Genomic DNA, 16,964 nt, shown 5'->3' on the forward strand with positions numbered 1-16,964 from the left:
CAAAAAGACTAAGATCATCATCTTTGTCTATTTCAATTGAATCCTCCTTATCACTTTCTTCTTGGATTGAAGATGAAACTTTAAGAGCAATTCCTTTCTTCTTCTTATCATTCTCCTCATGTTGATTCAATCTCTTCAACTCCATTTCATGTTCCTATAACTTTCTAAACAATGTTGCAAGAGACATGTTAGAAAGATATCTTGATTCAGTAATGGTTGTTACCTTTGGTTGTCATTCCCTGCTTAAGCATCTCAAAACTTTATTGACAAGATCTTCATTTGGAAATATTTTTCCTAAGGATGTAAGATGATTTACTATGTGTGTGAATCTCTTTTGCATGTCTTGTATGGTTTCATTAGGATTCATTCTAAGTAATTCGTATTCATGAGTTAAAGTATTTATCCTAGATCTTTTCACATTTGTTGTCCCTTCATGGGTTACTTGTAAGGTATCCCACATATCTTTTGCATTTTTGCAATTTGACACCCTAAAGTATTCATCCATTCCTAATACAGATGTAATTATATTTTTGGCTTTTAAATTGTATTGAACTAACCTCTTTTCCTCCTCGCTCCATTGATCCCTAGGTTTTTCTATGGTTTTATTTCCTACCATCATAGTGGGGATGTAAGATCCAATTTCTATGGCTTCCCAGATATTCAGATCTATAACCTCTATAAAAATTTGCATGCGGGTTTTCCAATAATGATAACCCTCGCCATTGAAAACAAGAGGCCTATTAATAGAATTTCCCTCAGGAAATGGAAATTTAAATGAAGTCATATCTATTCTTGAAATTTTTAAACTTTAGACAATAATCATGCTCTGATACCACTTGTTAGACAAGTGACCTCAGTATCTTAAGAAGGGGGGGTTAAATTAAGATACAAAACTTTGCCTAATTAAAATTTAATACAAAAAGAGAATTAAATTTTAATTATGCAAAGTTTTGTATCTTAATTCAACCCCAATTCTTAAGATATTGAGGTCACTTGTCTAACAAATGGAATAGAGGAAAGAGCTTAAGAAAGAAGAAATGGAATAATAAAAAAAAAGATGTATTACTCAAATAACTGACAAAAGTATAGTTAAGAGTACTAGGAAAATAGTAGTTTCATACCTATGGCCTACATGTTGGAAAAATAACCCTTGACGAGAACTTATTGATAACTAGTTTGCTCTATATTTTTTCCAACCTACATTGCAGAACAAAAGCAAGAAACATAATGAGTTGTTGACACCAGATATTATTTTTGGGCAAGAAAGTAGCAAGACATTACGAACTGAAATTGCACCTTCTCATAGTCTCAAATGTTTAGAGAAAAGTTAGCAAAAGTTAGTGGCATCTTGTAGCCCTACAACTATATGTCATTTTTTAAGAGCAAGGTAATGTGTTTCACACTGTTCAATAATAACACTGCCAAAGTGATAAAACTGTAGGGAAGCAAGTCCATTTTACCTTTGGATTTGATATACAGAGTAAACCAAGGGCCAAAGGAATTGCTCGGCGAATATTCTGCTTTCCATATTGTACAAGATGTTCTAATGATCAAATTGCCATCTCAAGTCCCAATTCTTCAGCCATAGCTACCATAGCAATTCCAAGCACAACAAGACCTTGGTGAGTTTCACCTTTATTAAGATGTTGTGAACAATGACCCAACAAATTTTGAACTTGCAAGAAAGAAGCACCAACAAAATATTAAAATAAAAAGATGCATCCGCAATCAGCAATTATAAACATAGAAAGGTGCAGCAAAAGTTTCATTTTTTAAAAAAAAATTCATAACTAGTTCATCACAAGATTGTACCTTGAGAACATTTCCAATTCCAGCATAGGCACATGAAAGTAGTGTCATGTCAGAGCACTTTCTAATTTTTTCATTGAAAGTCTTTGAAACTTCGATAATTTCCTCAACACTGTCCTGCAGTAACAAAGCACAATGTAAAGAGTGAATATAACAATGCGTACAAGCCTTTCATGGTTTTATATACTAGTGGGGATTAAAATCAAGTATGGTATATAATCATGCTAAATCCATATCCATACAATTCATATCACATGAAGCACATGATGGGAAAGTACTAGAAATCATACAATTGATATCTAAAGTTTAAACAACTTATAGCATGACAACTTTTCTAGACAGTCTAGATCAAATTACCAAGACCTGGAATCTTTTTAAGGCAATTGTAAGAATATTTGGAGCGCATTTCACAGTAAGGCGTTTCCATGCTTTGACATAATCCTTGCACCTGACAAGCAGCAGGAATCCTTGTACCAAAAGCAAATGTTTGAATTCTATCTTCATTGATAAAACTTGCTTTCTACCAAATAAATAAGAAATATGCTATAATCAGACCAAAAGCAACTACTAAATTAAGGATAAATTTTATGGTTAATTCTCAAGCAAAACATATTTATCAGTTTCTATCATTTGAAGGGGACAGAAGTCAATACAAAAAGTTTCTAAAATTGAAAAAGCAAACTAGCTAGCATTAACATAAAACTAAATTACCTTAATGGGTCTCACTTTCTGTTGTGATTCACTAATGTTGTATTTTTACTAATTGATTATGTCGATAATAGCAAATTATAGTCTAGTTAGCTTCATGGAGAATTATGATTTTTAAACAATTTGATTTAGACACAAAAAAAATCCACATTGAAAATGAAATTGAAACAATGATTCATTTTTAGTGATGGAAGTAGTAAATTTTAGAGATGAGGGCAGTTAAAAATGAATCATTCAAAGTAAAATGAATTCAGGGGTCAACAGAAACACATATCTAACATAAGTGAGGCGGAAAAAAATGAATAAATCTAACATAAGTGAGAAGCTCTAACAATGACCAAAAAGATTCATTCAGAGTATAGGAAGTTAAAAAATGAATCACCTCTGTAACATCCCATTTTTTTCATAAATAAATTTAAAAAGTTTTTTAGTAAAAATAATAAAAATAAATAAATAGAGTAAATAATAGGTCGTAAATGCCTCTAGCTATAAATAGCAACATGCTAGGTTTTTCAAACTGACTCCTCAGCCTCCTCTGCCTCTCATTTTCGTTTTTTCCCTTCTCCTCTCAAGACTCTTTCTTTTTCCCGCAGCCCACAAAACCTGTCTCAGAAAAAATGATGATTTCAGACTCATGCACCGTTGGATCTTTGTGAAATTTGAGTATGACGTTCGCAACCAAATTTCGAGCATTCTCACCGTTGGGAATTGCAAAATCATGTCTGAGCTTAGAGGAAAACCCTTCGAAATGTAGCCTTTTATTTTCCCGCAGAAACCCAAAACTGTCTCGGTAAAACTATGATCCCGGTTTCGTTAACCGTTGGATTTTCATGAAATTTGGATATGTTGTTAAAAATTCAATTTCGCACAGTCTCACCGTTGGGATTTGGGAGATAATATTCTTGGTGGGAGAAAAAGGAATCGCATGAAGATAGTACAAGTGGAGGCTTCGATCTCTTCTCCGTCTCTCTAACGTTCGAGAATTCTATCGGAGCAGTCGGAGGAAAAACTGGAGGAATCTCAAGGAACCGCTAGAGATATCGCTATCATTGTCGGAAGACACGTGAGTACGCTTAGAGGTAAGGGATGAGTTATTCACAATTGGGGGTTAGTGAGAACATGTGTTGGGATCCTTAGAGAACTAAATTTGGGTTTATTTTGGGATGTTTATTGAATTATAATTTTTCTTTATGATTATGAATACAATATTATTGTGTTATATGCACCAATTGATTTCCTGATTAGAATTAATTGATAAACTTGAGTGCTCTTGATGTCCTTGTGTTTAACCCATGATTTTGATTAATTGATTTTGATACAATTGTGAGAAACTATTTTAGAGGTTTTACATCCCATGTTGTGATAAAATCTTTTGTATAAATTGTTATGTTGAGATTATGAAATGATGATTCGAACTGTGAGTATGTGATAAATTGAACATGTGACGGATAATGAAATACATGTATATTGAGATGAGATGTGTGTATTGAATTGTGAACTATGAACTGTGCAATCACACAATTGTAAGAACCTTTAAGGGCGACGAGTATTGTTATGGGATCCACTGTGGAAACCCAACGAGTTAAAATGATTTTGAAAACAATTGAGTAAATGTGTGTATTGCATAGTTCATAGGTAAAGTGTATATGATTCATGAGGTGTGATAACATGTTAAATTGAGATTGTACCATTGTGATTGGGATTAAGTGTATGTGATAAATTGAGTATGTATATGATTGAGATATATATGTGCATTGAGGTGTTGTGTGCATTGAGTTGTGAACTATGAATTGTACAATCACACGATCATAAGTCCCTTCAAGGGCGACGAGTTAATGCTAAGTCCCTTTTAGGGCAACGAGTTGATGCTAAGTCCATTTTTGGGCGACGAGTTAATGTTAAGTCCCTTTAAGGGCAACGAGTTAATGATAAGACCCTTAAAGGGCGACGAGTTAAAATTATTTTGAGAACAATTGAGGAGCCGTGTGTTTTGTACAATTCATAGATAAAGTCTGTGTGCTAAAATATTTTCTGGGTTGGACCTGAATCAGGAGGGAGAGACCCTGACGGACTCTTCAAAGTGTAGGCCTTGGGGGTCACACGGTTTGAGTGCTCCTTTAATCCTATGTTGATCCCATATGGTTGGAGCATTCTCGCAAAACACTGTGACCCTGACTGGTCTCCCTATGATATTACCTAGTGAGAGTGACTTGACTTGCTAGTGTGTGGTTTGTCTTGTCATGTACTCCTAGGCGCTCGACGAGGTTTTTCACTGACATGGTACCACATTGCATATAGAATTGAGTCTTAGCATAACTATTTCATGCGTTTGCTAATTGTTTATTATGAAATTGATGTGTTATTATGTCTTGATCAGAGCGTGTGATTCTTGTGTAATGTGATTGATGATTGAAAAGTGTGATTGATGGATGGAAAGTGAACTTTGAATGACAAAGTGGTGGAATTACGTGAATTACGTGTAAGTAAGTTTTATTTGGTTTATATGATATGTATATCTAACTGTCTTGTTTCTCTATTAGTTAGGAATGTGATAACTCATTCCCTATGTGTTGTTTGTGTTTGGATCCTGTGATGATCTTGAACTTTGTGTTCGGGGGAGCAGATGACTAGGTGAATTGCTTTAAGGAACATTATGCTGAAGGACATCGAGACACAACGCTCTGATAGAATGTGACAGTGGGACATAAGTTTTTATATTGGTTGTATGATGTTAGTCTATTTTATTTTATTTCACTGATTTAATAAAATATCTATGTAAATTTTGACGGCCTTATTTTGAGCCGAATATGTTTTAATAAGTTTTAATTGATAATAGTGAAGTGAATGTGAACCTTTTACCTGTGTGAATTTGGTTACCAATATTTTTATATATTTTGTTTATTTATATATATGTCGGGGTAGAGGGTGTCACAACCTCCACCTAAATACAGCTCCATAAACAAAGAGTAAAATTCATTCAGAGTATATACAAAGATAAAAAAAAAATGAATGATTCAGAGTAAAAAGCATTGAGGTTCAAGAGAAACACAAATATCTAACATAATTGAGAACCTCTAACAATGACCAAAAAGATTCATTGAGAGTTTAGAAAGTTAAAAAAAATGAATGACTTTCACATAAATACAACTCCATAAACAAAGTGTAGAAAGTTAACTTCTTCTGCTTCTATTCATACTTCCACGCACAAGGAATTTGGATTGAGTTCCACTATCTTTTTTCTTGAATCTGATTCCACTCCATGGTGATGCAATCCTACCCCCCAAGGGCATTGGATAGAAGATTGGCCAGAGATGCAAGATAAGATCCTAGGGTTCTCATAAGCCTTAGGATAGATTTCGGACCCATGGGCTAAGTATGAGCCCACTTATCTTTGTATATATTATATTAAAGTTTCATTATTTTTGGGCCTTGTATTTAGGGCTCCATAGTGTAGGAGGGTACCCTAGTAATCTAGGATTTTTCAGCCCTTGTATTTTAGGGCACCTAGACTAGTTTTTGTATTAGGGGTAGTTTTGTAATTTCACATGCATTAAGTGTACTATTTGATGTGTGTGTGTTGGGAGATAAATTTAATTAAATTGGGAGAAGCCCAATCCAATTAAATTTTGGACCATCTTAAGGGGGAGGTGAGCATTTGCTTGCTACACCCCATTGCCACATCATATAGTCACATTTTGTGTATGTTCTTCATGCTTTACATGTCTCATGACACCTAAGCACACTTAATGGAGAATCTTGGACTTGATCTTGGATTAATGGGCTGAACCATAGCTAAAATTCACTAATCATAATTAGTGAAATTTTGGCTCCACCAATTCAAATTCAAGTAAAATTTGAATAGAAATTCAAATTTTCTTCCAATTTTGTGTGACACTTAGACTATAAATAGAGGCCTTGTGTGTGCATTTTTTTAACTTTGATCATTTGAGAATTACACTTCAAAATTCATACCCCATTTGAGGCACAAAATTGCGTGCCCCTTCTCTCCCTCTCCCTTTACTCATCTTCTCCTACCTTCAAGCTCTTATCCATGGCTTCCTATGATGGTGAACTTCTTCTTGACTCATCTTCTCCTTGAAGTGGCATCTCCAATCATCTTTCTTCCTTCTCCATTCCGCTGCCATGATCTTCAAGAAGCAAATGACTCCATTGATGAAGAAGATCTAAGGCCTACAAGCTCCACATGAAGCTATGTCACATGGCTTCATCACTTAATCCTTTTCAGTCTTCAGATCCCCCACACCAACATCATTTAATGGATTTTCCACTTCAACCCACTCTTGTGTTCCTGTTTGATACTCACATCCAATTTCAATGTGATCGATGACAAAAATTTCCTACTCTGGAAGTGGTAGGTGGAGACAGTGATTAAGAAATTCACCGAGTGAAGTTACAAACCCAAAAATGAAAATATGGAATAAATTATATTAGATAAAATAAAGAAAGAAGGCTAGAGAGAAGAAATCCATATAGTGCATGTTCTTTGATGAAGATAGGAAGGCTTCGAATCCTTTTAATGCATTCCCACATTGTCCAAGATCCTACAGTAAGTAACTTGTCTCCATATCATACACCTGTGTTAAGTGGGAAAAAGATCAACAACTGCTCGCTATAAATCACACCAGAAGTTCATCACTACATGCCCAATTAAGTCTTAAAGACATTGTAACTGTGCATACACAGTGAGAGAAAGTTTCCGCCCCTTTCGAAGGGAACCCAAATGCCAACGCTGAAAAATATACGTGTTTTTCAATGTTGTGAAGCTCTTCGTGAAGTTTGGCTCTCCTACTAAGCAGAGACGCTAACATCGTGGACGAGTTCACTGTACCCTTTTGCCCTAAAACAAAATATTGTGTTATAGGTTTAATAACCCAAAATAAAATCAATTCAACCAGAGAGTAGCAAAAATAAAGGGTTATTACCTTTCGATTCCATGTTTGAGAGATGGATAGTATCAGCGAGTCTGCAAAAGTTATTACCTTTTGTGCAATGTCATTTTATTCGTGCTCATCTCAACCACCGCTATCAGACAAGGAAACCTCACTTCTCAAGCAGTGGCGGTGCGCAACAAAGACAACCTCATCAAAACCCCAAAATCCAAATATGGTTGGCCAAGGCGGCGCTCGACGGAGTCAACACCCTCACTCACCATCAACGTCGAAGTCGAGTACAACATCGACAACAATCACGGGAGTGACGACGAGGGAGACCGCAAAAGCAATAATGAGGGACACCGCAAGAGCGACAGTGAGGGGCTAGGTCAAGATGAAACTAATGAGGGTATGAGTGAGAGGGAAAAAACGTAAAATGAATGTCTGAGAGTCATTTAATTGACAGCGCATAGCACAATGGTGTCTCCAAAAATGTCATGGATTTCTCATTTTTACGATGGTCATAATAGGAACCGTCCATGTAATCGTCGTTGTTTACACATGTCATAATTACAAAAATGTCATCACAAATTCTTTTAAGACGATTTCGAAAGACCGATGTAAAAATGTGCATAGTAAAAGTCTCTTTTTCTAGGAGTACAACTTCAAAATTATTTTTGTTATATCATTGAGACACATTAATAATAAAAGTCAAAGAGAGTCTCTTAAAAAAATATTATTTTTATTAAATCATAGTGATCCAAAGAGAGCCTCCTCTATTTTGTGTGTTGTGTGTTACTGATAAATAATAGCATGACTTTATATTGTGTTTTATTAGTTCTACTTTTTTTTTTTTAAAGAAAGAAACATGATAATACACATCATTAAAATCAGTATTTTAGTACTATTTTTATGGTATAAAATTAATATTTTAAAATAATTAAATTTTATATTAAATAAATTATATTATAATTAAAATATATAATAAATAAATAATTTAATTATATAAATTGTATTTTATATTTATAATAAATAATTTAATTATGGTATAAAGTCAAATTTTTTGAATCTCCTACGAATACTTTTTTCCTTTTTAATCTTAATTGTCCATAACTTGGCTTCCAAATATTTATATTACCTCAAATTGTGATGGTTCTGAAAAAATCTTTAGATCATCCCGCTGAATTCTATCATTTTCATTTTATACAAATGCTAAGGACATGCTTTTAAAGTCTATCCAGTTTGATAATGCATCATGATATGTCCAAGGACATATATCAATGATTAATGTTGTTGGAAATGAAAGCCTGCCTTTTATTGCTGAAGCTGAAATGGTTGTCTCATCCACATGCTCAGTTATACACCATTCTTTATAAACACACAAGGAAATAGTATTGGGATGGATGTAGTTATATTTGACTCTTATCAACATTATATATGAAACTCCTTATGGTTGGATTCAACATCTTTTTAGTGTTTTTAGAGCCACGTTGCTTCAAATTTCTTCTAACTCCCTTGTTGCAATAGTAATTAAGTACACAAATTTTGCTTATAAGAAGAACTACTTGAAAATAAAGGTGGTAAACTTTGAAAATAATAAACATATTTTCTGATATAAAAAAAATAACCCGATTATTCAAATTAGTTAATTGTATTTATATTCTCAGGCCACGAAATATTAACTTTATAAGTTAGGTGGGTTGTAAGGTGTGGGTAACATATGCTTACCGATGAGCGCCGATCAACTCCGCGAGAGTGCGGCGGCGCCACCGCGCTGGAACCCAACGACGGCGTGGAACAACCAGCTCCGGCAGCTATCGAAGCAACGCCAATACAGAGAAGCCCTAACCCTATACCGCCACATGCTCCGTTCCTCCTTTTTCCCCAACACCTTCACCTTCCCCTTCCTCCTCAAATCTTGCGCCTTTCTCTCTCTCCCTCTCGCCGCATCACAACTCCACGCCCACGTCATCCGAACCGGGTCCCAACCCGACCCGTATACCCGCTCCTCCCTGATCAATACCTACGCGAAATGCTCCCTCCACCACCACGCCCGCAAGGTGTTCGACGAAATGCCAAACCCCACCATCTGCTACAACGCAATGATCTCAGGCTATTCCTTCAACTCCAAGCCCCTGCACGCCGTTTGCTTGTTCCGTAAAATGCGGAGAGAGGAAGAAGACGGCCTGGACGTTGACGTTAATGTTAATGCCGTTACACTGCTGAGTTTGGTTTCTGGGTGTTCCGTCGCTACCCATTTGACCATTGGCGTGTGCCTTCACGGTTGCTGTGTTAGGTTCGGGTTTGTGACTGATTTGGCTGTGGCCAATAGTCTGGTCACCATGTATGTTAAGTGTGGGGAGGTTGAACTTGCGCGTAAAGTGTTTGATGAAATGCTTGTTAGGGATTTGATTACGTGGAATGCTATGATTTCTGGGTATGCACAAAATGGGCATGCTAGGTGTGTTTTGGAGGTTTATAGTGAGATGAAGTTGAGTGGGGTGAGTGCCGATGCTGTTACCCTTCTTGGGGTTATGTCGGCTTGTGCAAACCTTGGTGCACAAGGGATTGGTCGCGAGGTGGAGCGTGAGATTGAGCGGCGTGGATTTGGTTGTAATCCATTTCTGAGGAATGCGCTTGTGAATATGTATGCTAGGTGTGGGAATTTGACTCGGGCGCGCGAGGTTTTTGATCGCTCGGGGGAGAAGAGTGTGGTTTCGTGGACGGCGATCATTGGTGGGTATGGCATCCATGGCCATGGGGAGGTTGCATTGGAGCTTTTTGATGAGATGGTTGAGTCGGCTGTTAGGCCAGATAAGACGGTTTTTGTGAGTGTTCTTTCAGCGTGCAGCCATGCTGGGTTGACTGATAGGGGCTTGGAGTACTTTAAGGAAATGGAGAGGAAGTATGGTTTGCAGCCTGGTCCAGAGCACTATTCTTGTGTGGTGGATCTTTTAGGCCGGGCCGGGAGATTGGAGGAAGCTGTGAATCTTATAAAGTCAATGAAGGTGAAACCTGATGGTGCTGTTTGGGGTGCCCTTTTGGGTGCTTGCAAGATTCATAAGAATGCGGAGATAGCAGAATTGGCCTTTCAGCATGTTGTTGAGCTTGAACCCACAAATATAGGTTACTATGTTTTGCTATCGAATATATACACCGATGCTAACAACTTAGAGGGGGTTTCAAGAGTTAGGGTCATGATGAGGGAACGCAAGCTTAGGAAGGATCCTGGATACAGCTATGTGGAATATAAAGGAAAAATGAACCTTTTTTACTCGGGGGATTTGAGCCATCCCCAAACTAAGCAAATATATAGGATGCTAGATGAATTGGAAAGTCTTGTGAAGGAGGTTCATCCACCAAATGAGAAATGTCAAGGACGGAGTGAAGAGCTCTTAATTGGTACAGGGGTGCACAGTGAAAAATTGGCAATTGCATTTGCTCTCTTGAACACTAAGAGTGGAACAGAGATTACTGTCATGAAAAACTTGAGAGTGTGTGTTGATTGTCATTTGTTTATTAAGTTGGTCAGCAAGATTGTCAATCGTCAATTTATTGTCAGAGATGCCACACGCTTTCACCATTTCAGAGATGGAATCTGCTCTTGCAAGGACTACTGGTGAAACCAATACAACACTATTTCTTAAACATTGGCTTTCAATACAGCACAATGATGTCTGACCTCACCTTGGTGGTTGTTGCTGTTGGTGAGTGAGGAGGACTGAGGACAATGCATCCATGTTGAGAAATTCTATAAATATGCATGACACAGTCATTTAGGAAAAAAAAGAAAAACATGTGAGACTTTACAGCTTGGAAAAGGTCGCCACTATGGTGCAAGATGTACAATGGTTTTTTACTTTCGATTATATACCTGTCTCCGTGAGAGACAATCCTATTTGGGTAAGAATATCTATAGCATGATGAGGCTAACTCTTCCAATGAAGATTTTGTTTTCGTATACAAGACTCAACCAGAGACCCTACTTAGAGAAAATCAAGCATGTACTACTTAAATCAATCACCGGTTGGTCAAGTGCAATTTTTAGTGCAAAGTGTAAGGCATCTTTCATTTGCTGACGTTGAAAAGATGAAGGATTTAAGTTTTACCAAATTTCACAGATGTACTAAAATTTATTATCTGCTGCTTTTTAATTCATCTTTGCAGCATAGCTACATAGCTAGTATGATCTGATTTATTAGCGTTATTCTTGTTGCTTCTGCACCGTGAAAATCTCTAAAGAGAAATTTTTAGCATATTTCTTGTTATCATTTTCCCCTCTTTTTAATCTGAACTCGAACCAAATCTTATTCCTACAATTTTGGACTGCTAGAAACTTGTTTACACTTGTTGACTTTTTTCACAGAGGAAGGTGCTTTGCACTTAATTCCTTTTGATTTCTCTCATATTTTAATGAACTATTTTTTTTATGTGCTCGACTGTATTTTCTACCCATCAGAGTGAACTATTTATATTCAACAATATTGCAAAGGTAATCAATGCCAAAACAATTTACAAGCGAACAATTTAGATACCACTGCTTCCTAAGATGCATTAATCCTGGCTATACCAATTCTCCTAAAATATTTCTATTTCCAAGTGAGAGAATAGAACAATTTATCTGTAATTATCATGATCTCTCATGCATAATAATGAATACATGCTCATATTTACTGTTTAGAAGGTCTAAACTTTATATATATATTTATTCTCTTTCTATTTCCACACTTTCTCCTCTCCCTATTCTTTTTACTCCATTTTCAATTATTTTATACTCCTGATAAATCCCCCCCTCCCCTGTAAGGGGGCCTACTTGCCCTGGCCAATCCGTGTTTTTAGGTGTTAAATTGATCATTTGTGTTAGACTCTCTGTATAGTACGTGTTTGACGTGTATTCTGTCAGAACTGAGCCAACAATTGCTAGTTAGAGACAGTTAGGGGTTCACTCTATTGTAACCGATTCAGAAGTGATACACTTCTAAATATAGTTTGATTTCAGATCTAGAATAGTCTCTTTCTCTCAAATCTTTTCATGTAAACTTTCTCTTTGGTTCTTAAAATCTAACATGGTATCAAGAGCTGAATTTTGGTGCACATCCATTGTTTCCCCTTCAAATTCATTCCAGAGCTAAGATATTATCCTAAATCTGTGGAAAACATGGCTAGTGTGATCTGATTTATTAACATTATTCTTGTTGCTTCTGCAGTGTGAATTTTGGACTACCGGAATCTTGTTTACACTTGTTGGCATTTTTTTTACTGATATTGTTGTACTGTTTTGTATTTGACATTGTTGCAAGTCTATAACTTGTTTAACTTTATTTATTTATTTTGTTTTGCAGTGACTGATCACGATCATGTTTTGGACTCTGGTAATAGAGCATACTGCTGTATCGAATACTGGTTTTGGGCATAGCCTCACTTGTAGTCACAGTAAGAGGGTGTAAAAACCAATCTGATGTTTGGAATTACTTCACGCTAGATCCTAAGTCAAAAGAGAAGGCTATATGCAGCCATTGCCGTTGCACTCAAGTGTGGTCACGGAACAAGTTCCATGAAATGCAAGATTGATCCAAATAGTGAAGTGAACAAGAAGCTGAAATCAACTTCCTTCTCAACAACAAATGCTTCTTACCCTTCACAAGCCAAATTTGACTAGGAGGAATGTTGGAAGCGTTTGCGAAGATGGTTGTTACTATGGAGCTTCCTTTAAGTTTGTGGAGCATAAATCCTTCCGTGAATGTACGAGTGTTGTACAACCGAGATTCCGTCCTATCTCATGTCATTCCGTTATTTACTATAAAATGATGGGTTATACACATGTATCTCATGTTTTGGCAAGAAGTCTAAAAGTCAGTTGTGAGGCACACACATCGGCAATGTTGAGAAACATAGTTCTTCAATTTAGACCTTTCAATATCCTACAATAACAAAGCATCTCATGTTAGTGTATGGCGTGAGATAGGACGAAATTTTCAGTTGCACAACACTCATACATTCACGGGAGGTTTTATGCTCCACAAACTTAACAGGAAGCTCCATGGCAACAACCATCTTCGCAAATGCTTTCCGACATTCCTCCTTGTTAAATTTGTCTTGTGAAGAGGAAGAAACATTTCTTGTTGGGAAGGAAATTGATTCAGTTTCTTATTCACTTCACTGTCCAGATTAATCTTGTATTTCTTCATATGATTAATCATGGAACTCATTCCATGTCTGCACTTGAGTGGGCGATGACAATGGTTGCCAAGTCAAGCACCACCAAATTTGAGTTGAATAATACTTGGACGAAGAGAAAGAATGGTTAGAACCCTAACTTTGATATCTTAAACTGGTGAAAGATGAATTCAACTCAATTACCAATCTTGGGAACATTGCAAAAGAGGTGTTGGCTTATACCCACCTTCACTGTGCCATCTGAATCTGCCTTTAGTGTTGGAGGACAGGTGCACAGAAGATTGACTCAGAGGATCACCTACACCATTGCCATCAAAAGAGAGAATATTGAAGAGATTGACAAAATTGAGCAAGGTGAGATAAAAAGATATATTTAATAGAACGTTATTACTTATTTGATTATGACTTGATAAATAATATTCATAGGATGCCTTTTATTTTTTTGCAGAAGTGGTCTTCCCTCAAGATGGTGGTGTTAGCTCAAGCTATCCTATTCTTTATGAGGATTAAAGTAAGCTTACTTTCAATAATGAGTATCTTGTAGTTGACAAACATAATTACATGTCTGCTAGTAAATCTCAAATCTGTGAATGCTTTGATTCCTGGATGAATAAATTGTTAATTCTTAGATTTAGTGAACTTTCTGTGTGTACTTTGCAGCGCTGAGACTTGGGGATTTCCCCTTTCAGTAACTTCTTAGCTCAAGTTTCACAAGTTATTAGACAATTCTTGCTTTTGTTTCACTTGAAGCATCAGTGCTTAAGTGCTTATGTTTTCTTCTTTTTTGTGTTTGCAGATTGAAATACTATCTATTCTTGTGCTTGAAGATTCTATGCTGGAGAGTAGAGAAAGGTGCATGGTAAGTTCATATGTGTTTTTTCCATCATAGACTCAACCTTATTTTGTGATGGTATTTTGAGTATAGAGAGATTTTCCTGTTGCAATTAGTTTTAATTCTTACTATGATGTTCATGATTGCTCATATTTAACTGTTATAAGTTCCATCTAGTTTTGCTGCTGAAAATTTTGAAAAAAAAAATTGTGTTTTGTGGCATTTACTTGTTAGTTTTCTAAGGAGAGCTAATTATGACTAAATTCAGTATTACTATGTGGTACTATGTGGTTAAATGACTAAGTTGATTGGAAATTTTGTACTTTCGGCGTATAATTTATCAATAATTTCTCAAGCTCTTGGGGAACTTTTGCTACACTTTGTTGAGCATAACTGTGAAGTGTGGTTCAAAAATCAAATTGAGGTTTCAGCGTGTGATTCTACTAAACAGATATCCATTATCAGTACCCTGTAAGATATTGCAGCTGCAATTGTAGTTGAGTACCACAATTTAAAACCTTGACAAGGAGTACACTTGGTAAAGCGTGTGTGCCTCAGGGAAAATTTCAAATTAATAAACAAGTTGTTTGTATTGTATTTGTATATCAATTTTTGATTATCTGATTTAGCAATTGGAAGAAGCTGTAATTAGTTTTAATTTTTACTATGATGTTCATGATTGCTCAGATTTAACTGTAAGTGTGTTATTTGAAAAAGCTTTTAATCTCTGGCAGGTTGAAGGCTAGATAACTTTCATTCTTTCAGCACAGCATTTGACTTAAGTCAGTGTCTCTGTCTTTCTTGTCTTGTGTACTGATACGGTATTGCAACCGAAATGACACAAGCTTGGATAGAAGCATTGCTTTGGACTTTGGTCGTGTTTTTTGAATTCCTTGACGTGCCAGTTGCAGCAGTTTTAAAAACGACTTATGTGGGGATCTCTTTGAAACCATTTCAGAAAATTAAATACATTCTTACTCATTTCTTATGTGAGCACATAAATGAATTATGAAGTTTTATTTATTTTTGTTACCTATTAACAAAATTGTCCACTTGATATAGCTTCAGCAAGACCGCTTCTATTTTTTTAGTTTTTTAAATAGTGCCTTTTGTGAGAAAGTGGAAAATGATCTTGTTTTTATCCCAATGAAGCGTGGGTATAGCAATAAATATAGCTGCTCTAAGTACTCTATGGAGAGAGTGTGGCTGTCATACAACAACAACGCCTTATCATTTTCTAATATTTCTTTGAGGGCTTAGTAAGTTCATTGATTTGTAAATTATTCCACTCAACTCGGACGAATAACTCTTTTTAATATATAATCTCAGAATTGTCATTGCAAAGAATGTTAGAACAAGTTAATTATTAGGACTTACTGTTTTTAAAATACTATCGTTCATATTCACACCAAATTTTCTTCAGTTTTGATTTAAGATAAAAGAATATTTTTTCTTCAAAAAAAGCATCGTCACCATACAAATTAATAAAATTTAAACAATTTTCTTAATGAGCTAGGTGTGTATGTAGATCACCATACAAATACTTTTTTTTTTTAATCAAACTAGAAAATAACAATAACACGATAAAACATAAGGAGGCTTTTTTGCTTCTCAAATAGAATTCTCAGGTAGGGCTTGCATTCACTTTATGTAACTTGGTTAATAAAACCATCAATTTAAATTGAGGGTTATGCTTACCAGATGAATATGTTCTTTATATTTTCTAATTATATAAAACTGAAGATTAATAACGACATTCAATTTTCTTTTTGGTGTAGAACGGTAACAGTGAAGTTTGAACTTGAAATTACAAGCAAATTATCCAAACTTCCACTACAGGTTTGACCCTAGTGGATTTCAGAATGACATTCAATCTTCACAATTATAAAACAACTTAAATTAAATAACATGTTAGACTGGATAGCATTTAAAAAAAATATATATTATGGTTAATAAAAATAAGGAAGTCTGTAAAAAATAACACACTATGAATGGTAATTTTCAAACATTTTAATGTATAAATAAATCATAATCATAACACTATAAATTACATGGACTACAACTTTGTTGACTAGAGTTCCACAACTAAAGAGACCACGAAATCCAGGAGTGCAATATGCTCCAAACCAAATCTAGGCAACAAGAACAAATGGAGCACTAAAATAAATTGGAACCACCTTCCAAGATGCTAAAAGAAGGTCGAATGTAAAGCTATTGCAGAAATTTCCATTTCATTAATCCTCAACATATGGGATTGTTTTCCTTAGGGTCAGATTTATTGGAATACTCCCATTGCCTGCAAACCACAAACATGATATTGTAGTAACTATCCAAACTCATAATAGTAGCACAAATTATGCTATTCACACAATTGTTGGAGACATAAATGGACACAAGTACGAATGTGGCTGTTTAATATGCAAACATGCAACCACGTACGTTATAATGTCGTAATACTGTGCTACTAGCATTAATACAGTATACTCCTTATAACACAAGACTTGATACCTGCATCGGTACCATCCTGTTCTATACAAACGGCAGCG

The 16,964-nt window shown here is 35.7% G+C and overlaps 1 protein-coding gene across 1 annotated transcript; it reads left to right on the forward strand.

The window, feature by feature from the left end:
- The first annotated feature begins 8,809 nt into the window (after positions 1-8,809).
- Positions 8,810-15,485, forward strand: LOC114372217 (putative pentatricopeptide repeat-containing protein At3g11460, mitochondrial). Its single transcript, XM_028329674.1, has 5 exons — positions 8,810-11,465; positions 12,752-13,940; positions 14,035-14,097; positions 14,383-14,445; positions 15,153-15,485. The coding sequence occupies exon 1, from the start codon at positions 9,140-9,142 to the stop codon at positions 11,030-11,032; it is 1,893 nt and encodes a 630-aa protein (XP_028185475.1). The 5' UTR covers positions 8,810-9,139; the 3' UTR covers positions 11,033-11,465; positions 12,752-13,940; positions 14,035-14,097; positions 14,383-14,445; positions 15,153-15,485.
- The last annotated feature ends 1,479 nt before the right edge of the window (positions 15,486-16,964 follow it).

The sequence above is a fragment of the Glycine soja genome, chromosome 10 (genome assembly GCF_004193775.1).
Source record: "Glycine soja cultivar W05 chromosome 10, ASM419377v2, whole genome shotgun sequence".
In the NCBI taxonomy this organism is placed as follows: domain Eukaryota; kingdom Viridiplantae; phylum Streptophyta; class Magnoliopsida; order Fabales; family Fabaceae; genus Glycine; species Glycine soja.